The 22,286-nt window shown below is 37.9% G+C and overlaps 1 protein-coding gene across 1 annotated transcript in view; it reads right to left on the bottom strand.

Moving 5' to 3' along the window:
* Positions 1-610: 610 nt before the first annotated feature.
* LOC128360726 (CD166 antigen homolog A-like) overlaps positions 611-22,286 on the bottom strand; it is a 40,347-nt gene continuing 18,671 nt past the window's right edge. The window contains exons 2-16 of the mRNA XM_053321217.1: positions 16,870-16,976; positions 16,417-16,633; positions 16,225-16,289; positions 15,683-15,770; positions 15,288-15,461; positions 14,021-14,145; positions 13,752-13,884; positions 10,577-10,689; positions 10,356-10,482; positions 9,803-9,924; positions 5,881-6,013; positions 5,060-5,089; positions 4,503-4,614; positions 2,395-2,530; positions 611-2,296 (exon numbers count right to left, since the gene is read on the bottom strand). Coding sequence (XP_053177192.1) covers positions 2,428-2,530; positions 4,503-4,614; positions 5,060-5,089; positions 5,881-6,013; positions 9,803-9,924; positions 10,356-10,482; positions 10,577-10,689; positions 13,752-13,884; positions 14,021-14,145; positions 15,288-15,461; positions 15,683-15,770; positions 16,225-16,289; positions 16,417-16,633; positions 16,870-16,976 — 1,649 coding nt within the window. The 3' untranslated portion in view covers positions 611-2,296; positions 2,395-2,427. The remainder of the gene's footprint in view (positions 2,297-2,394; positions 2,531-4,502; positions 4,615-5,059; positions 5,090-5,880; positions 6,014-9,802; positions 9,925-10,355; positions 10,483-10,576; positions 10,690-13,751; positions 13,885-14,020; positions 14,146-15,287; positions 15,462-15,682; positions 15,771-16,224; positions 16,290-16,416; positions 16,634-16,869; positions 16,977-22,286) is intronic.

The raw sequence follows: 22,286 nt of genomic DNA, 5'->3' as shown, positions 1-22,286 counted from the left end.
TCTATTTGTTTTTCAGCTGTTTGTGGTGGCAGCATCATCAGTACCAAGACTATTTACCTTTTCCTGACACATCTCCTATGAAAAGGGAGATACTTTTTAAAGCTACTTTCATGTTTCTTGTTTAGAAGCTGTTTTTATTTTAAGGAGGTGGCATCCTGATATTGTAGACTAAAGGATGTACGGAAAAATCCCAGATCAGTTTTCATAAAATCCTGATCAGTCATGTGTGGATGTAACAGTTCTTCAAAACAGGTATATGCATGTTGTTTCTGTCATGTTGAGACATTAGGCATCAAAAATTACAACATGACAGGAAATCAGATTCAATCATTTATATTTGCCTTTGATTTTTTTGTAGTTGTGTCTCAGATACAAAAACATTTTCTAATTCCAATAATTGGGTTTCCTGTAGACTTCATTATTTATTTTTTACATTGGAAATACATTCTTTTCTACAAATTGCAACTCTTTTTCTTCTCTCTTCTACTCTGTTATGGTTTATTCTTTTAAAGTATTGATCAATTTATAAAATTCCGATACAAGCACTGAGTAAAAGTTGTTCTCTGTGTGTACATAAAAGTTTAAAAAAAAAGATGAGATATGATTGGAGTTTGTCTTTATTTCAAAAGATGATCAGATGGAAAACTTTAAAAATAACAACATAACATCCGGTGGACATAACTTTTCCAAATGTACACTTTATTTTAAACAAAAGTACAAAAACAAACATCAGATATTTACAATACTTGCATGGCAATGTTCACTTTCTTTGGTCATTCTTCCAATTAGATGGTTTTACACAAGTTAGGCAACAAACAGCAGCTCGGAGGTCTGAGATTATCACATGCTGAATCTATTATTCAACCCGATGCAGAGCAAACTACTGATGACTTGGAAATTAATTACATTACTTTTTTGTAAAGTTTGCAAGCAATTTATCAACAATTTCAATCAAGATATGAATTATGTGACAATGATTGAATTTTCCTACCAGGATATTTCATCTTGTACAATATAAATAGCAAAAAGAAAATTAATCTCACATATTTCACAATTACATCCTGGTCTGATAAAATTTTCAAATTTAGTAAATGCTCTTAAATGACCAAAATTGTGACATGTACAGCTGCGCGTATTCAGTCGTATTCTACACAAATTTGACATAAAAACATGAACCCTAGTGCACATCACAATCTGAAACAACTACAGGTAGATTCTCAAAAGAAGGAAAACATATCAGAGGAGCTACTTTCAGGCAAACGTCCTGTTCTCTCTGTGTGTTCAATCACAAAATGATGCCATAGCTGCACAAAAAACAATCATACTTCAACACTGATGGTGCACAATTTGAGAATTCAGCATGACATTTAAAATAAAATCCTTTCACTACCATGATCCTAGGACTTTCTCTTGGGAACAGTAGGAAGCAAACAATGGCTTTATGTAAAACAATCTTCATGTAAAACAATCAATTAAAGCCAGTAAAATGAGCTGAGTTATGCTGTACATTCTCTCAATAATCTACCTGCTTGTGTCATACAGTGGTTATGTCCAATTTATAGTACATTTGAAAAAGAGGCAAGCAAAATGAACTGAGTTTCTGTCATTTTCTCTCCTGGTACTTTGCAAAGAAATAATGAACACAAATCATGTAACACCAAAGAATTCTTGTGGTACATAACCTACTTCCAGCAATGCAAAATGTAAATCATATTACCATCTACAACTAATGCTGAGTACACCATATACCCTTAGCCCTTTCAGGATTTTCATCTCAATTTCAACATCTTTATGCCTGAATGAACACACTGAAATGTACGCAACAAAAATAACAGATTTTGTACACTGATGTTGAAGGCAGAGGTTGTTTGACTGTGATGAAATGGAAAAGCGATGGCGGTGAGAGTCAAACATAGACTAATGCAGGCCTACACATCCTTACAGCAAAGGCAACTGGTCTAGTAGTAATTTTACTTGCATCAACTAACAAAACCAAAATGATGTGCATTTTCTCAGTTTCCCAAATTCCAATCTAACAAACATGAATCCTAATAGTAGACAAGTTTACACGTGTATCAGTAGTGCAGACAAGTTAGGTATATCACATACAGTATCCATTCATTTTTTTAGGATTGGAGGGGTGGGGGTTTGAGGGGCTTCGGGGTGTTCAGATATGCTGTTTAGTAAAATTCTCCCTGAAACCAAATCCAAACTGTCCTCATCCCAATGTACACTTGTTTTTTTTCTTTTCCCAAGACAGAGATGATGAGAAATGTGCAAAAGTTCCATGGTCTCACTGCAAAGAAAAGATTGAATTGAAAACAGTGTTATTTGGAATTGAATGGCATCGTTAAGCTTTACTTAAGCTTATGGTGTGTGTGTTTTCTTATCTACCTTTCACATTCCCAAGGGATGGTTGCCATTTCTTTACACCTCAGCCTTTTGGCTGTTTTCCTCCACTTTTTCCTCCAGTTTTTTCTCCTCCTCAGAAGACCCATCTTCTTTTTCACCAGTCTTCCAGCTTCCTTGCCTGTTTAGAAGAAAACATTGTTACCTAACATGTTAATAAATCTTTAAGGGCAACTGCCCCAGGCCCTCCTACACATACACAGGGACAATTAAGGCCCAGATGTATTGTGATGAATTCAGTTAAAAGAATAGTTTAACATTTTGGGAAATACACTTATATGCAATGGTAAGTTTCTCATCTATGAGATTTACATAAGAAGATACCTGTCTGCCAACTATGAAGCTGGAGCCAGGATACTGTTAGCTTAGTTTAGGAGAAAGACTGAAAGCAGCAAACTAGGGGCAAACAGCTAACGTGGCTCTGTTCAAGGTGACAAATAATCCACCTATAAGCACATCCAAAGGTGATTGACACGTTATATATCTTGAGTCTAATCTGTTAACCACTTAACACACGCCCCTGTTTTTTATGCTGTTAGCCTAAACGACATGCCCAAGTTGTGAGCAGCACAGATCCCACATAGTTTGAGACTCGGAGATGTGTCTGGTATCATTGGAAAGGAAACACTCTCAGGATTCTTGTAAAAGTGTCTGTGTGATTCTGTGACTTACTGACAAAGAGTGGCAGAGGTTACAATGATGGGGTTGTTTACTCGACCATAGGTTTGCCTTTACAATGACATGTGTACAGACATTCAGGGACCTCTCAGCAGGATATAGACACAATGAGGCCACAGCCATAGGTCTTGGCTTCATGCAGTCCAAATTTGGAGTCAAAAGACCAAAAGATGACGCTTGGAGTTTGTTTATGCACAGCCAAACCTGACAGCTTAGTGTCATACACCGTTGGAAACCTCTGACTATTGGCTAAAAGGTTATCAACTTCATTTCCGAATATTTCCATAGGCTAGAACAGCAGTCAATCAAAGCCATGTCGTCATTGTTGTCGGTCACATGTCCTCATTGGCTTTGGAGACATGTACTGCCTAAACCTAAACACCGATTGGCTTGTGTGTGGTGTCGTCAGAAGCAGGAGAGGCTCACGGTCGTAAACATCTAGTCACGTGTACTCTGAGATGGACGCGCAGGTCAGGAAATGACGTAAACGGACCGTGTATGGTTTGTTATTTGTGTTATTACGTTACGTGTTGGACTAAATACATGTTGACATATTGAGGAAAGTATTCCGGTTTTATGGAAACGGATTTCATATTTCACAAGAATGGATACTTGGCGAGCTGTACAGAAAGTGCTGAGTCATAAGATGATCGTTGTGGATAAAGGGAAGACTTTGAAGGTATGTAGGCATTATAGCTTTTCTTACTTAGCTCAGGGGCTAGCCGAGCTAATCGCTAATACTATTACGGCTGTGAGCAACCATATAAGTCGTGAGTGGTCTTGAATAAATCAGGACAATCTAAGCTTTCCAACGATGTACGGCATGAATATATATGTTTAAGGGTTGGTGTTTAAAACATTCAGAAGAACTTGTGGCTACCTCCTAACATCCGTCCCGTCCCGTAGACGGAACAGCGTGCGTTAAGTGGTTAAAAAGGAAGTATAAAATGACAAGTTATTGTTTTACAGGGGGGACTATTTCTTGGTTGGGTACAGTGACTTCTTAGAGTCTCCACTGGTTGTCTGGACACCTTGTGGTAATGACAAGACTGTGGACTAGTACATAATGCCCCTGTAAGACCACAACTTTTTTATACTAGCTAGCTAGTTCCCATTGCTCTCAGTTTTTATGCTAAGCTAAGCTAACCTGACAGTCTCCTGGCTGCAACTTCATAGTTAACAAACATATGGTATCAATCTTCTCACCTTGTTAATTCATTGCAAATGTCAAAAATATACGCCACTTAATATCATCATTGTTACTTAATCTTTCTCAATTCTCAATTACAACAAATGAGTTTGTGGCCATCGGCAATTTATGGGAATTTGTGAATTTAGATCTTTTAGGCAAAATAGCCAAAAAAATATTATGTAAGTATTAGCATTCATAGAAAAGGGTAACATTGATTTCTTACTTGGATTTTTTCATGTAGATCCAGTATGCAACAGCAATAACCAGAGTGGCAATTAGAAGGCCAGCTACAACTCCAACTATCAACTTGGTTTTGTCATTGTCATCTGGTTGGTCTGAAATAAAGATAAAACACAAACATCACAGACCAAAGGGACACATTTCAGTATGAAACTCCAGCCTGAATGATTATAGAAAAAAAAAAATTGCAATAACTGCACTGATGAATGGACACACCCGCACTATACATGATTATGACTCTTAAGAGTTAAATGTTAATGATATTCTTAGTTTATGAACCATTTCATCAGCCAGTGGGATTATGGAAAATGTTGACATTTTGTCAGGATGCTGGTACCTCCATTCCTTCGTCATATCTGCACTTTTATTATCACAAAAGACACAGCCCAAAGATTGATCTTCTAGTTGTAGAATTGTATGGTAGTGTAAAGTAAATATTTGATAATGAGTCTTCCTTTAGAGAACATTTGATTCCCCCGGGAACCTTTACTCAACCCCCTCCCACCGTTTCTAACAAACAAGAAGACTTCTACAACTTACCTTGTTTATCCATTCTCACCTCCTCAAATACTGAAATCAGATATAAAATAAAAATTAACGTTCGACCAAAAGGAAAAAAAATGAAACAAACGTGATGTCCAGAAAAATTTAATCTCCACTACTTCTACACTACTGTTGCATGCAAGTAGTTCAGAGAGGGAACAGATCAAATCCAGCATCCCAACATACACACACTGAGCGAGGAAGGGAAAAAAAGAGGTGAAATGCTGTCCCAAACACACAGGAATGAGTAAGCAAGAGAGAGGAAAGGATGGTAGTAAATACTGCACACTGGTGGACAACAGTGTGAACCGAGTGCTAAGTGCATGCATCAATTATATTTGATTACATGACAGATGTAGTGATACTAAAAAGAGTTGGACTTTCATTCAGTGATCAAAAGACAAAGAATCGGCAAATATGAAAAGCATGATTTATTATTGCTTTTCTAACTTAATTTATACATCATGTTCTCATTTATGTTTATATGATCTATTATCACTTATTTTTCTCTAATATGGACAACAAATCTTTGAATAAAATAGTGATTTGTTGATTCAGAAATGTTTGTTAGCCCAATGTGGTGTGTAGAAACTTCACTCCTTTGATTAAAAACTGCTGAATTAGGTGGTTTGCACTCAACTACATACCTGACATGAAACATCTCGGTATTATGTCAAGTCAGCATGCAGACAGAGAGTTAGAGAGCAAAGTAGGAAAACATCTACAAATGTGGATTAGAGTTAAGGAAAGGCTTTAGGAAAACTATGGAGAGGAGAGAGAGAGAGATTTGTGGACTGTATTACCACTTTTGTACTTACAGGAAGACACATTTATATCCTTTGTGTCCATGCCAAACTCATTGGACACCGTACAAGACACAGTCAGATTTGCAGTAGGCACAACTGTGATCTTGTGAGTTATCTTGCCATTGATGAAGGGACTCTCGTCAATCTGAACAATGATGAGGGAATGAAAACAACACATTTTAGTATTTATATATCTGTCTTGACATTATGATTTGATCAGAAAACCCAACTGGTGTAGAACAAGCCAAAATCAGCAGCGATTTAATAAGCATTCAGGTTTCAATATATAAAATATTAAAACTTGAAATGCTATTTAAGTTAAAGTGCTTGAAGTATCAAAAGTAAAAGTACTGTATAAAAAGGATCCTGTGACTGTTACATTATGATAAAGTACATTAGTATATTAATTAATTAGTTTTCCAATAAAAAAGTGACTTGTGAAATGCAGCTGTCGAATAAAGTTAGTCGTAGAGAGTACAACATATCCCTCTAAAACATAGTGAGATAAACAAATAAAGAAGCAATAAATGGTGCCTTAAAACTACACTTTAGCACAGCACTTGAGTAAATGTACTTGAGTTACTTTCAATACTGAATTTTGGAGAAGTCTACAGTATGTAGAGTCCTCATTTGTACCACTAGGGGGTGATGTTGGATTGATATGTGCTTCATTCTTGACATGACAAAGACAGAGCATGTGCCTCTGGGATGTAGACACTTGAGTCTAAGAGGAAAACTCCAGACACAAAGACAAACTGACAACACCCTTTTCACATCCTCTACATATATACAACAGGGTGTGGTAATTTTGTAAATGCCCATTACTAAGCCTGTCTTAAAATCTTACAGTATTGTCCTTGAATAGGCTTTAATCAGAGAAATGATAATAGAAAATAAAATAAACTTGATTCATTATTGAGCACAGGTTCAAGTTTTGAGGTTATTTTTGAGGTAAGGCACTGATTGAAAGGACTGAAAAGATTTTTCATCCTGCACAAATATACTTTGATAACCACACATACTCACTTTCAGATACATACGTTATTCACGCTGCGTCACTGAGCAGCTCTGTTATCAGACTACACTCAGGTAGACTACAGAAACAAAGATCCTTTTGAAAAAAGGCAGGGTTTTTTGTCTTTGTCATTCTGACAGTCACAAAATACTGTGTTTGAGCCTTAGAGAAAATGAAGAAATGTACTCTTTCAAAACACTGAGCACAACCTCCAAGAAATGTTAGGAGCAGATAAGTTCACAAGTGTGGCAGCTGGGGAAAATACTAACTGCCATGTAAGGAGTACTAACTCATTCTGCAGCACAGAATGCCAAAGCAAAGCGTGAACTGTATCAGGACCAAGACATTGGCACAACTTGGGCTTTTTTTGCTCCCTCTAACAACCTGCCTCTATGTAGTCCAACTTCCACATCTCTACTGATGTTATTCATAGGTTTGATGTGAGGAAAACAATGCCATTACATTTAAACAACCATATGAGTGTCTTAGTGGATTCTCTTCACCATTTATGTTTGTTCAATATAGAAACAAGTGTATTTTCAGAAGTTGTTTGATAACCCAGACATCTGAATAGCTATAAATATAAGCACAAACTGTACCCTGATGTAGTTGCAAATGAAACCAAAATTGCCTCCAAATCACCTGCTGTAGATAAAAATCTTTTACAGCATGTCTTGGCTACTTTGTGAACAACATACAGTTGCTGTTCTGTTACCTGCAGATTTCACTGCTGCAGCTGTTGCTGTTTTTGCAGGACAAACCAAACATCCTCTTACCAGGACTGCTTTTTAAGACCTCAACAGAGAAAGTTTAAAATCCTTTCCACAGCAAAACAAATGCAGATAAGGGCTGAGGTCATTTTTTAAATCAACTTGACAATAATAATAGAGATACATGTTTGTACTTCTATAAAACAATCATGTAAAATTCATAAAGTAATGAAATGAATGGCAGATTCAATCAGCTGTGTCACACTGTTGCGCTTCACATAAGATAAAAGTCTTTGCGTTAAAAAAAAGCATTTAAATCTTAGATGTAATAACAATTTGATTGGAATTGTTTATTTTGACAACATTAAGTGGAACAAAATATGGCTGTTCATTCTCTCACTCACAGAGTCAGCTGTAGTTGATTCTCTGCATTAAGACACATACACTACCTTTCGTCCATTTTAACAGTCCATTAAATCTGTAAACACTAGCTAAGCGACCACCAAATAAAAACTGCACTCCCCTCCATCATGTTGCATATTGGCTGTTGTGGCCTTGCACTAAAAACATTATTCTGAACCTCGCTGGACAACTGTCTTTAGCTGAGCATCAATACTATACTGTTTTGTGCACTTCTTTAATCCCTTTACCTTCATGAGAGCAGGTGGTCTATGGAGGACAAATCAAAACATAACAAAAAAAACAAAAACAAAAAAAAAAGCACAATCTGGAGTGAAGAGAGTTACGACAGAATACCAAAGCATTCAATTTAGTGAATACTGTGGGGAGATATTTCTCATCTTTTAAAAGATCTCAGTCTTACATTGTCAGATGAATTTCTATGACAACCAGTATGGATTCATCAGTAAAAGAAAGACTGCTTGAAAAAGGACAAACACATTTAGAGCAGTCTGAATGATGAGTCTCTTGAAATCTTTGTTACAGTCCTCAGGGCCTGATGTATCACCAGGTTGCATGGCCAATTGTTAAAACGGATTTCTATTATGTGTCATTACTTTTGAAAAACTACAGTTATTCATAAAAAACATACAAAGTAAACTAGCATGTTATAGCAGTTGAGAGAAAAACTTGTCTTGTCATGATTATCAGGGCTCTGACTGTCCTGCCTCGTGACATGCAAGCTTTCTCTGGGTGTGACAAATTTCACAACGTGTTGTTTGTTTGCTTTCTGAAATCAGGCGTAAACCTTGCCGTATTACATTTTTTGAGCTGGCACACGGCCGTGACGGTTGACTCCAATAAAAAGGGCAGGCTTCTACAACCAGAGATAACCTTCCACAGTGACTCTTCAATCACTGCCATAGAGGTTGTCAACAAGTGGAAAGACATGGAGCTTTTGAAAGCACTAAGTTTTTTGCAAGAAAGGGAATTATGGTATGTATTATTCACATTTATAAATCAAAACACCACAAAGTGGACAGTCTGGACTGTAGATTTGCTAAATTATCATACAGCCTCGTTCACAGCTCACCAATAAATTATGTCCTAAAACTGGTCACAGCATTATGCCTATAGTATGTCCTTTTGAATGCACTGGCTTTGTGCCATGTGTTTCCAGTTTACTTTGTTTTGAGGAGCTTGATGCTCTGGCATGCAGGCACCATAAACAAACTTACCTAGAAAAACAGTGAGTTATTGGCATTTGCATGCAGTATTTTATCAAATGTTATTTTATCAAAGAAGCACTCAATTGTATCAATCTATATAGAAAGTATTGGGAATCTCAGCAGATGGTACATCATTTCACAGAATCTTGTGATGCATTGGTGATGTGTGACATCTCATCAATCACTCAGGCAAATTGAAAGTATCCCAACCCAAACATCTGTCTTTATAACAAAACTGATCATTTGTAACAGTCGTCAATTCATACATTTAAACTTTTATCATTTTGTCCACATACTATATTTTTTGTTACATTAACTTGAAGAATTGCAACATTTATAGTCAAAGTCCTGTATTTGTCACAGTAAGTACAGCATGTTTCCACTCAAAGTCTTCAAGCCTGGGAAAACATAATTGTAATGTAATTTTCTGTGCTCTGGCAGGATGGAGTGCAGATGATAAAAGGATAAAAGGAAATGACTAGATGCATGTGCATTTATAGAAAATTCATAGTGACCTTCAGAAGAATTATTAGAAAAAGATTTTTTTGTAATTATAGATTTAAGTGCATGTCTATACATACCGAGGTGCCATTGATGCTCCAGGAGACGGCCGGTTTCGGAGAACCTTCAGCTTCACAAATCAAGACTTTATGTTGGCCATCTTCACCGCGCTGTTTGGACAGCTGTTTGATAACTGGAGCACCTACAACAGGACATAGCTCTTCAGATACATCAGAATAAAATTATTTGTCACACTGTTATTGTATTACATTCATGGAAACACCCAAAATGACTGAGAAAAGTCTTTATTTCAAGAAATGTTTTGACATTTTGGGAAATCAACTTTGTACATTTGCTTTCTTACTGAAACTTAGATGGCAAGATTGATACTGCTCTTGTGTCCGTATGGCAACTAGCAGCTGATTAACTTAGCTTAGCATATAGACTGAAAACAGGGGGAAATCGGAGTGTGCAAACATTAGTGCAAACAAAATTAGCACCTTGGAACCTCCATAATGCAACGGTTCTAACTTGTCTCATACTTACAAAAATCAAAGTGTCAGGTGTACTACCAACAGAAGAAAACAAAGAAACACATTTCCCAAAATCTCTGAATTTCATTTATGCCCTTACCTTCAACAACAAGCTGAAAAGATGCTTTTCGGAGGAGGGGCCCCATCTCCACCTTGCACTCATAGAGGCCAGAGTCTGAGTAGGCCAGCTTGTTAAACTTGGGCTCTTTGTCCAGTTTAACATTATCCTAATTAAATAATGAGAAAAAAATCAGCACTGTCAATAACAAGCACAAACTTTTTTCATTGATTGAAGCATTGTGATATAAAGTGTGTATGTACCTTTGTCCAGGAGACCTTTGATTCCCCGGAAGAACCAATCTGGAAAGTTAGATTCAGGGCTTCACCGGCACTCCTGACAATATTCCCAGTGGGGATTAAAGTGATGTCTAGGTCTAAAATAAAGGAGAGGATGGTAAAAAGATGATTCAGAGACCTGACAAGGGTTGAAACATTCCTATTGTTAACCACACAACCCAGCACTTGGCACACAGCACTGCAGATGCAGCTTATTAGAGACAGTACAGTTGACACAAGACTTTTCCTCACAAAGCACAGGAGGAAAGACAGGCTGGCAAAGAGAGATATTATGGGATGAATATCATGTTGCGAATATGTTTTGAAACTGAAGAAAAGCTTTGAAGGTAGAGTCATTTCATCATGTTTATAGTTAGGTTTTCAGGTTCATAAGATAACTTACCAGAGGAAAATATATCAAAGAATTAGGGCTGTCAAAATAAGTTAATTTAGATTAATTCATTACAAAAAAATAATATCTTAAAACATGCAAATAAACGTATATAATATAATATGGTCACATTGTTGCCTGCAGTAGGTATTTCCCTTAATTATTATTATTATTATTTTACTATCATTGTTGTTATTATTACTGGTGGTAGGTGCTAGTTCTCATTGGTGAGAGAACTGCTGTAATATCTTCTGTCAGGTGAAGTCAGAAAAACTGACATGTGCTTGTTAGGTTTAGCCTACTGAATCACTCAAGAAGTGGCATATATCTAAAATACAACTAATTAAGTTGACCTCTCAGATAGTCCGCCTGCTGGTGAGCATATCTCAGCTCAGCATCACTGCTAATCAGTTTTCCGTGGAGGTGTGTGTTGCCTCGCTGCAGATCATGACACTTATCAGTTTTGTTTTATGGAAAAAATATGCCTGAATTAATGAATGGGTCATAATTTTCCATAGGTGAATATTTTATGGCGAAAATGTAATATTTTTTTAGCATAGTCTGCACAAAATGCCCCGATTTATTGATTCAGTTTTTTTCTAAGCAAATATCAATAAATCTCATTATGTTTGTGAATAATTCAATTAATGAATCAGCCTATTGTGTAATTAATTTGATTAAACGTTTTAATGATTGACAACCCTACTAGACATACAACAAAGATGTTAGTCTGTAATCTGTAGTATAGTCAGCCGTGGTCATAGCCCTGCAGGTCTTGGAATGGAGCAGATTGTGGCTCTAATTATCGGACAATGCATGGAAATCTATAAAAACTCTCTGTGTTATTATGTCCATAACAATTATGTTGTGACAAGAATTATGGACTAAACATACAAATCAGTTCTTATTCTTTTAAAATAGTAAACCATTGCCATGATATTTTCAAAATGATTGTGTTTATCTTGGATTGTTAAATGTAGTACAGTAAAAATATCAATATGTGACATACAACAGTTAAATATTCACTGCATTGCCTATTTTTTGGGAATGTTTAGAATAATAAAGTTGATTCAACATAAAGCATGGTATCTATTTTCAAAATTTAGGTTTATCCTTATTAATATTATGGATAGTGTAAAAAGAACAGTGGAATGAAGATGGACTGTCCGAACTCTTCATCAATAGGTCTATACAAGGCTGCATTAAGATGTGCGAGCTATGTGTTGATAAATATTAGGTAGTCATTATATGTAAGTAAGCAGATTGTCTAAATTGAGCTGATATGGTAGCCTTAATATTATTTAGCACAATACCTGTGTGGGCAAGGCTAAATTGAGCGTACAGTGTTGGGTCAGGCAGGCCACAGTCAAGCTCAGCCCAGCAGCCCACATCAGCTAATAGCCAGATCATTTCAGAGCCAGCTCGAATCTGCCTCAGCTGATTCCCATCTATGCATTCACAATTGGCAAATCTCACACAGGGCGGCCTATTTAAACTGCTCCTGCCAGACTACCCTTGCTGCTTCCTCTGCGGTGTACCCCAGCTCCTCCTTTACATGAAATAATCTGACTTAAACATTCTCATTACTGATGTTATTGTTGCCTGCTGTCTTCTGTTTCCCATTGGAGGTCTTTGCTGCTACTCTCCCTGCTGATGGCTTTCATGTATGGGCATGGAGGTCCCAGAACAGTACCATACCACCAAATATATCTCAAAACCATTATAATTGGTCTGTAGCTGTATAACTCTTACAACATATCCAATGAATGTATTTTGGCTGATTTTAAGTGGGTGGGTATGCACCTACAGCAAAATGTATAATAATGATGATGATACTGCAGAAATACTGCAAGCAACAATATGATCATAATCAGCATTTATATGAATTTTTATTACATTATTATTTCAATAATTAATTAATCTAAATTAACTTTATTTGACAGCCCTAATTCCTTGATTTATTTTCTTCTGGCAAGTAATCTTATGAGCCTAAAAATCTAACATTAAACATATTAAATTACTCTCAGTGATCATACAATCTCCAGTGCCTTTAAAGATTGATACATTTTTCATAATTAGATGAGGCTGTCAACCAGCTGGCAGAACTGTGCATCCTGCTTGTTTATCCTGTGCACATCAGTCATTGCTGTAGTTCCACCCCTGCTACCAGGATCTCGTTTTTGTTCTTCTTTTTCAGATGGTCTGTTTCATAGTTTCATAGTTTCAGACCAGAAGCTGTGAGACAACGCAGCCAGAATTCATGTGACTCGCCAGCTCGAAACCGCTGTGGGCACACCTCTTTAAAGCGGGCGTTGTAAACTCAGCTCTGAAAGAACAGTCTGCAATAGCAGTGCAAACCCTTCAGCAAAAAAGTTTTGAAATAAAGATTTGTCTTTTCGTAGCTCAAGTTTAAATTTGCACCAACATGTGTGCACCAGTTTTCAGATCATCATTTACAAGGTTTACAGGGTTGACTGTAAAACGAGTGTTGCAGTTGTGAAGAAAGAAAACTCAAACATGTTTTTTTCAGCCCATCAAAACATTATAAACGCCTTTAAAACCTCATTTCAATCGATGCCATTTTTAGTCTTCAAGCTTTCAAACACTGAGTGTCAACATTTGACGCTTTTCTTTCGTTTTGAAATGTGGCATGATATTCATCTTAGATTATAGGCAGAAAATAAAATTACACCAATAGTGATGCAGCTGTGTGGCGAAATTGCAGTAATTTCTATTTTTCAGGATATGCAGCATGTGTTGGTCTCTTACAGTTGACTGTGATGTCCTTAATAGCTTCCATCGAGGGGTCGTCAATGAGAGAGCATTTGTATTCGCCAGTGTTGTCACGTGAGACATCTGAGATAGTGTAAGTATTTGTGTTCTCCGCCTTCACCATATCGTCCTTCAAAGATAAACAATTGATCAATGGCAGGTGATTAGTTTATGATGCTGTTTTGAAGATAAACAAATACATCTATAGATGCAAATCTGTAATGATCACAGACAGAAGAAACATTTATGAGCATTTGAGTGTGTACCTTAATGTGGAAGTTAAAGCTTGTAGGAGCTGGGTTACCATCTGCCACACACTTCAGAGTCACATTGTCTCCTTCAACAAGAGGGTCTGGAGCAATGACCTGAAGAACAATGTTCTCTGTGGAGTCTGTGCAGAAAACAGAAAGACAGAAAGTCAGAGGGGGGATGTTTGTAAGAGTGGAGGGTGTATCAAGTGGAGCGTGTGCCCCCAACAGCTGACTGCAGGGACTGCAGAGACCGACTGTGTCTGTATGCTACAGAGAGCTCAAACTTCAGTATTGGTTATGACCAACTTCAAAATCGAGGAGATGGGTGAACTGCAGTCATATTTCGAGGCACTCGACCAAACAATCCTTTCAAAGCCCAACTGTTTCTGCTCCATCTGAGACAAACTCTCACATTTCTTGTAAGTGTTCAAGTTCTGCTTTAAAGGCCACGCTGAGCAGATGCCTTCAATATTTATTGCGGTGTTCAGTATAAATCCTACAACAGAGTTGCAGAATCCACACCTCATTCTTGAGCTGTCACCATTAAAGGCTGGTGTTACTGTTGTCTGTGTTGGCTGGAAGCAAAAAGAGTCTGAAAAATAACATGTGGCAGTATGTCACTGCAAGCTACTGTTGTTTTTAAAGAGTTTCTCATGCTCTTCTTATTGGTCAGGAAATGCTGATGATGTGGGTCTGAAAATCCTAGTTAGACAGTGTATTCTGATGTTGATTTTAACATAAAAATGGTCTATATTTATTTCATGTTGTGTCAACTGAAATACGCCAGTCAAAAATAAAGCAAAATCACATTATAATCTTTAGAAACTTCCACTTTAATAACTGAGCCTCAGAACTGAAAATAACACAACAGTTTCACTTGGATCAACACATCTTTAAAAAGTGATAGAATTTTTTATAATGCTCAGATACCAATTATATTTTCAAACCAGATCAATTCTAAATTGCTCAGTTACACTAAATATTGTAGAAGTCTGTGAGCAAGTTTTTGAGATAAACTGCATAAAAGTGAATAAAGCAACTGGGCCTGAAAAAAATAACTTCCCCCGGGGAGGTAAATAAGACAAAGAATTAATTTTTCATAATCTGTGGTGATGAAACTGAAACAGCCCTCATCAAGCAGCATTTCTTTCATTTTGTACTGAATTTCAACACAGTACTCTGACAACAAACAGTGCTGCTGTGTACTCTGCCTGCAAACAGCAGTTGTTGCTCTTCTGAAAATGTGTCCAGTGAATGTTGTTTGCAGCGTTTGGAGACTCACATGTGATAGAGAAGGTCACTGGAGAGGACACCAGCTCTGCACCCACAGTGGGCTGCGTGATGCAGGTGAACTGGGCATCTGTGTCTTCCTTCTCGGCTGAGTACTCCAGTACGGAGGAAGTGGTTGAAAGGCCAGTATCAGGGTCTACCTGCACAGAGGCCTGGATGGAAATCCCTAAACAAGAAAACAACAACTCTGGCTGAAAACTCTAACAAGGAAACAATGGTGTGACAACCAAAACACTGTATTCAAACAGCCTGCTAATACAGCACAAATCATCATAGAAGAACAAGTTACAACAACTGTCCCAGTCAGAGAGATTAATTTACTCAAAACACTCTGATGAGCCGTTTTGTTAGCATTTAAAATTATGTAACAGGATGAAGAATACACACCTTTCCCATCTGACTCCAGGGGTTTATTGTTCTTTAACCATGAGATGTTGGCAGCTGGATGTGCGTCTTGTGCAACACATGTTCCTAGCTGTAGAAAAAAAAAACATTTAAATCTGAGAATAATGACAAAAACCTGCACTAAAAGACACAATTATTGAAAAAAAATCACAATTGGATGAATTCAGGATACATCTGCATTCTCCTAAACAACCAAATATCAGAGAAAATTAGCTTTTTTTTTGCAACCCTCCAGCTTTTGAGGACAGAGGAGTTGTCTATGCAATAGACCGTGAAATGCCCAAAAGCATTTCTAAAGCCTCTCAGATCCTTTGGGTATTGAAATTGCAGTAGGAGGGGAGGGGTGGGGTGGGGGGGTTCTGCTGTTTACTAATTCATGAGAATCACTTCAAAGAACTCATTACTGTAGTAACATGGACTATGCTATGCCTCAAGATGCCTTAGCTCAAGTCAGGGATTTCCCTTGATGCTTTACTGCTTAAAATAATATAGGTATAAGCAATGTTTATGATTAAAAACCACACCTTAGTAAGTTTGCCAATCTCTAGTTCCGCCGCTTTGTCAGAAATCTCCAGACCTGCCGGCACCTCTGCAATACAGTAAAAAATATGTTAACGGACAGGATGCTACTGTACATGATTTGTGTGCTGCATGTTGCTCATGTCAGCTGTCTAAGCTGAAAGTGGTGTTTTAGTCTCATGAGAGATTGTACTCACTGTAGATCACCACATTAACTGGGTATTCTTTGATGTCAGCTTCACCCACCACCATGCAGGTGAAAGTCCGCTGGTCGGTCAACTTAGCTTCAGAAAGCAGCAGACTGGAGTTTGCAGCCATGCTCACACGGCCCTTGTAGTCATCATTGGCTGTGACTGAGAAATTCTCTGCTTTCTTCTTGACCAGCAGGTCTCCTGAAAGTCCATCTCCTTTGTCCTGGAAAGCAAAAGCAGGGTGTGTTTGTTACATGTCTGTCACATATGCCATTGGCCTCAAGTTCAAATAAAAGCACACATTGTATTGTTCTGTGCCTCATGCGGAGTCATATGGAGGGACAGATGCATGCTCTAATGCACAGCAAATGCACTCAGGCTGGGCGTGGTTCAGACATGATAAGTGGGTGTCAGACGGACTTCACCATTTTGAATCCATTGACCTCCACTGTGACTTACATATTTCCATTTAGTGATCCTGACGTCATCTGCCATCATGGCTCCATTGTTGCATGGGATCTCGAGTGTTTCCCCATACAGGCCGGTAACAGTCTCCAAAGCGCTGACTGCAAGGAAAAAGCAGGTCCACAGATTTCAATTACTTTTCCAGGAGGGCTATTTTGGTCAGCTACAACACAGCATGATCTTTTAGAAATCTGTTATTATTCTAAATGCCTCAACGTCCCCCAATTCTGACTTTCATTTATCAGTACCACTAATGTTTGTCTAAATTCACTAAGAGCAGCAGTTTCTATGGAGTTCTGCTAATTTTACAGCCCGTTGCAAAAAAAAAAAAAAGCCAACCTTTCCTGCCCTAAATTGCATTCAAAACATTGCCATGGAGACAAAGTGCTTGAGAGGGGGGATGAGAGGAGGGTGCCAGCAGAAGTGTCTCAATGGGATGTGATGAGGGGTGAGAGCCAGAGGGCTGCAGGGAAGAAGAGGCTGCCATGGCCCGACTGAAAATGAGGTGCTGTTCAGTTTTTTGGTATTCAGATTCACATTTCAGAACTCTTGGAGTTCAAGCTAAGGTAAATGCATGAGTGGCTGTGTGGGGATGACAGCTAAAGCTTAAATCCAAAACAGCTCATCAGCAGTTCAGCAAAGTGTATAAGAACATAGCAGTGACCAACCACTTTCTATCAGTGACAAATGCTGTCCTTGTATTTACAGAAAAAAGTGCCAAACAATGAAGATACTCAAATATTCTGTGTGCATTCAACCCTGAAATTGTAGGATTAAATTCATGCACAAAGAGCTACAATGCCATTTTTGCTCTGCAACATAAGTTTTACTCTCACTTTTCCTGTTTTAACTCATCAGACTTTTATACTGCAATGACAAATCTGCCTTAAACGAGACGTTTCTTTCATTTGCCTTGTGTGTGATGCTCATTTGAATCCTGTTTGAATGAATGTAAATACTTTTACTATGGTTACCATTGTCTACATTACACCAGAGTAACAACTGGGAGGACCCTACAGGCATATTTGCACAGTGGTGATCATGTGGTCATGATACTTGGGTGAGTTTGGAGTCTGCTTCTTACACTCAGACTATTTTGTTTTCCCACATTAAAGTCCCCTTTGTCAGGTGTCACATCAAGACAATTGATCAAGTTAATAATATAGTCACGCATTGATTTTACACGTTACTTCACAAATATTAAACAGTTTGCCTCAAGTCAACAAAATATACTGTGTGTTATCCTCTTCCTGACACCCAGCTGAACAAGTTCACACTTTGACACTTGTCACTCAATTTTATGAGCTGTCAGATCTGAAACAACACCGAGTCTGACGTCGCATTAACCAGCATCTGTACAGCCTGTCTGTAAAGCCACTACAGCAAGCAGATAACAAACAGCAGACAATTCAATAGCATGATTTCATATAGCCTCATGTTCAGCTCTGATAGTTTGTGTACTTTCCACCATATAACTATATCCATACAAAAAGCAAAGTAAAAAGTAAAGATTTCCTGTTTTCCATCTTGGTGTTAACCTAAGATAAGCCTCTTGGTTGTGGTTGTAGCTACATTTAGTCTGTGCATTTCCTAAACTATAAAACTATTCCTTTAATAGCTGAAACAAAATCAGTAATGCCAAATAACATCCCACACTTAACAAAAATGCTAAATCATGATTTCATTATATCTTTAACAACTATGGCATTTTGTTGATTTAAGTTCATTTTTTATATTTCCCCAAACAGAAAAAGTAACAATACACAACAAAACCCTTGCATGGTACTGGTGACACTGATCTAAATACCGTTTTCAAACTCACAAGGATATACTTTCATAATGAGCTAGACTGAAAGATGCATTAAAAAAAATTGTTATACAGAGTCAGGAAATGAAACATCTACAGAAAAGAACAAAAGGGCTTCAAAGGGGTGTTGGTATATCTACGATGATGACTATAATCAGTGCTTACAGCTCTATCTACGACTTGCTTATGTGAGCATCAAAGCACTATAACCCACCAAATAGTAAGTATTTGAGAAAACACAGATACCACCGCACTTCACCCACATAGATACAATGCCTGCATTTAAATAAGGCTCGGCGACATTTAATACTGACAGGCTGGGACAAAACAAACCTCAGCACATCTCAGCTGCTGACAGTTTTACTAGGATTTCTTCCCCAAAACACAGAGATAAGCTCTGTCACTTGTCAACTATAGCACAATTAGAACTATCTCCTGCATTGATCCCTCTCATTGTCCATGATTTGCCACACCTAAAATCTGTTTGTCTTGCATAATAAAGTGAATTAAAAGTATTAAAAGCTTATTTGGAATCAAGTCACGCACTGATCAGACTGAATAAGCGATTTTGTTAGTCAAATGTTACCTAGTGTACTTTGGATATTTGCAAATTCTCCTATGTATCGTTAAATTGGCATAGATAGTTCTTTCAAGCGTTTGACGAACTTATATTTGATTGTCACACAACTGAAATGCAGCCACCCTGTTTGCTCCAACTAAGACTTCATGCTGTAAATGGGCAGTTTACTGAACTGTAAATTTGTGTCTGCATTTCACAGAGTCTTGCTCACGCCCAGATTTTTTGCAATTGGGTGTACATCAGTCCGATCCACCTGAAATGGTAATGCAGATTGCTGGTGCGAAAACGGCATGCTGATGTAGCCATCCCACACTCCCTTGTTTTGTCTTTTTGAAGTAAATGTAATGAAACTGACTCTCTCGCTTGAATGAGCTTCAGCTCGATGTGCAGGTTTCTGGCCGAGGTATAAAAGACTGAACACACTGGGTGGAAAAAGGAAAATGGAGACATTGTGAATCTATTAAGAGAGGGGAGTTAATGAGCTCTCTGTGCAAGACATGGACACATGGTTTGCATATGTGTCAGATCTGATGAGATGCAGCTACATTTCACTTTGGAGATATTTATGGTGCCAAAAATAATCTGTCAGTGTCTGGATTAGGTGCAACACCTGGGCGTGTTAGTACCAAAATAGTTAAATGGTCGAGGAAACATCCAAATGCAATTCACGTGTTTTTTCTGTGCTGAGACTCAAACTTCTCAGGAGAGAGAGTTTTGCACAACCTACTCTGCTGAATCTTACAACTGTTAAATAACAAGAGTCCGTTAAATTCAGGTTACAATGCAAGCACTGCAGTGTTGTAAAGGTTATCGCACTTCCTGTATAATAGACTCCTTACATTTCAAATTCAAATAGGCATTTCTGAATATTCAAATAAAGCCGTGTTCAGCCTCTTTGAGAACTTTAAAAGAGTCTGCATTAAGGAAAAGGCTTTATCTGCACAGATTACGCTGTTACACAATGAGGACTAATCTCACATGTTGAGTTACAGAAGACAAAGCTCCTGCTGCTTACTGAGATAAGGTAATCCTTCGTAACAAAAGTAGGTGAACAGTGTGACTTCACGTTGACAAACACATGCACAAAAAAACATCCCATCCAACAGTTGTCTGTATGATGAGTTGTCTGCAATAGAAAGCAATAAAGTTTTAAACAAACTGCATTGCTTTGCATTGCTTTGCATCGCTTGCGTTTAGTTACAAATCATTTAGTGACAGTGAAGTTGTCTGAAAATTCCCAGTTCACATACTGGACACAAAAAATAAGCTAATATTTTGGCAATTGTAAATCGAGTAATAGACAGGCGAGTCAGAGACAGGAGGCAGCACCACAGGAGATGCTTTCATGTTCCTGATTAAGGCGCCTCTATCCCTGCGAAGAGACAGGTGACGACAGCTCAGATATAAGCTCACCAGGGAAATCAGCTACCTCCCCACACTAGTCTCTATATCCCTGTTTTGCTACCTCACGCCCTCCCATTTGTGTGCCTGAGTGTGTGTGCACGTCTTTCAGCTGCAACATCCAAAGGAAAACCGAGGCCCAAACTTATTAAGTGCTGAAAATGAGGATTGTGCAGTGAATGGAGATCCCATGGCGCATGTCCACAAAGACTTGATGGCAAATAGCCTCGCTTCAGAAGCGATTCAGCAGTGAGGGGCCAGACAGAACCACTTCAACTAGATCAATAATACTTGAGGAAAGGGTAGATTCTTATGGTGAATGGTGCTTGCCTAAGTAGCGAGAAATCAAAGAAAACCTAACCTTCCATGACATTCTGCTTTTGGTTCTTTAATTATTTAACAAGTACTGAATTTTGATTAGCCATATCAAGTATGTGAAATGAGAAGCGATCAGTGATTTAATAAGCCAAATCTCTCATTATCTGCTGTCAAGAAAAATAGAGGAACTTCTGTCTTACAGAAAGGTGTGGGAAGGTTTTGGGGAGAAAAAATCGCTCTGTCTTACCACCAGGATCCCCAAAGCACCCTTGTAGCTATTTGGTAATATATGAGCTCCGTGGACTGCTGTTTTTCAGCTCTCTCCATCTGTGCACAGCCTTAGCTCATACGTTACTGCCTATGACAAGCATATGACTGTATTCAAATGCTGTTACAGTAGCAGTTCATGGTGGAGGATGTGTTTCAGACCAGCCAGCTGAACACAGATTTTTTTTTTTAAACAAAAAAAACAAAACAAGAACATAAATACACAGCTACATCCTCACTATCTCAGTCGGTCTCCCTCGAGGGAAGGGGTGTAATCATGTCAGTGATGGATAACTGACAGCACACTTACACAACATCCCTTTCACACAGTAGTCTTTCTGTTGCAGGCTGAACCACAGAAACACTATTCCAAACGTCAACATTGTGTGCTCTATAATTTTGCTTTTTTTCCATCCTACTGTAATTGCCTGTCAGTGTCTTTATAGCATAACACTAAGGGCATCTGTTTTTATTTTTTGCCGGATGGCTGGGAGCTGACCAGAAAAAAAGCACTAATATTCATAACTGTGTGACAGTAGTTGATCTTATGTTCATGGGTGGCTCCAAACTTCCCCCCCCCACAGAGTAGCAACTTGACTTAGCTCAGCTCATTTGGTTGTACTGTTTGGCTTTAAAGCTGGTGCAGATAACAATATTTTTCAAACTGACAAATCTGCTAATCATGTTTCCGCAGTGAATATGAGTTAAGGTGACATCTTCAATTTCCTTGAATCTTCCAAGTCAGGTATAAGATATTTAGATTTTAGATTAGAAGCTAGGGATGGAGAATATTCAGCATTTTTGTTTGAAAATGACTGGAACAATAACACTATTATTAAAACTGTTGCTGTAGAGCTGCAATGATTAGTTGATAAAAAATTAATTTATTTTTTCAATAATCAATTAATAGTTTCAAGTCAAAAAAAGACAACATTTTCTGGTTCTGTTGGTCGGGACAAAAACAAAATATTTGAGGACATCACTTTGGGGTTTGCGAAACAGTGATCAATCTGTTTCACTGACAGATAAATCCATAGT

This window comes from Scomber japonicus, chromosome 6, assembly GCF_027409825.1.
Source record: "Scomber japonicus isolate fScoJap1 chromosome 6, fScoJap1.pri, whole genome shotgun sequence".
Classification (NCBI taxonomy): Eukaryota; Metazoa; Chordata; class Actinopteri; order Scombriformes; family Scombridae; genus Scomber; species Scomber japonicus.
Note: the sequence above shows the minus strand (reverse complement) of the source record. Positions and strands in the feature narration are given on the sequence as shown.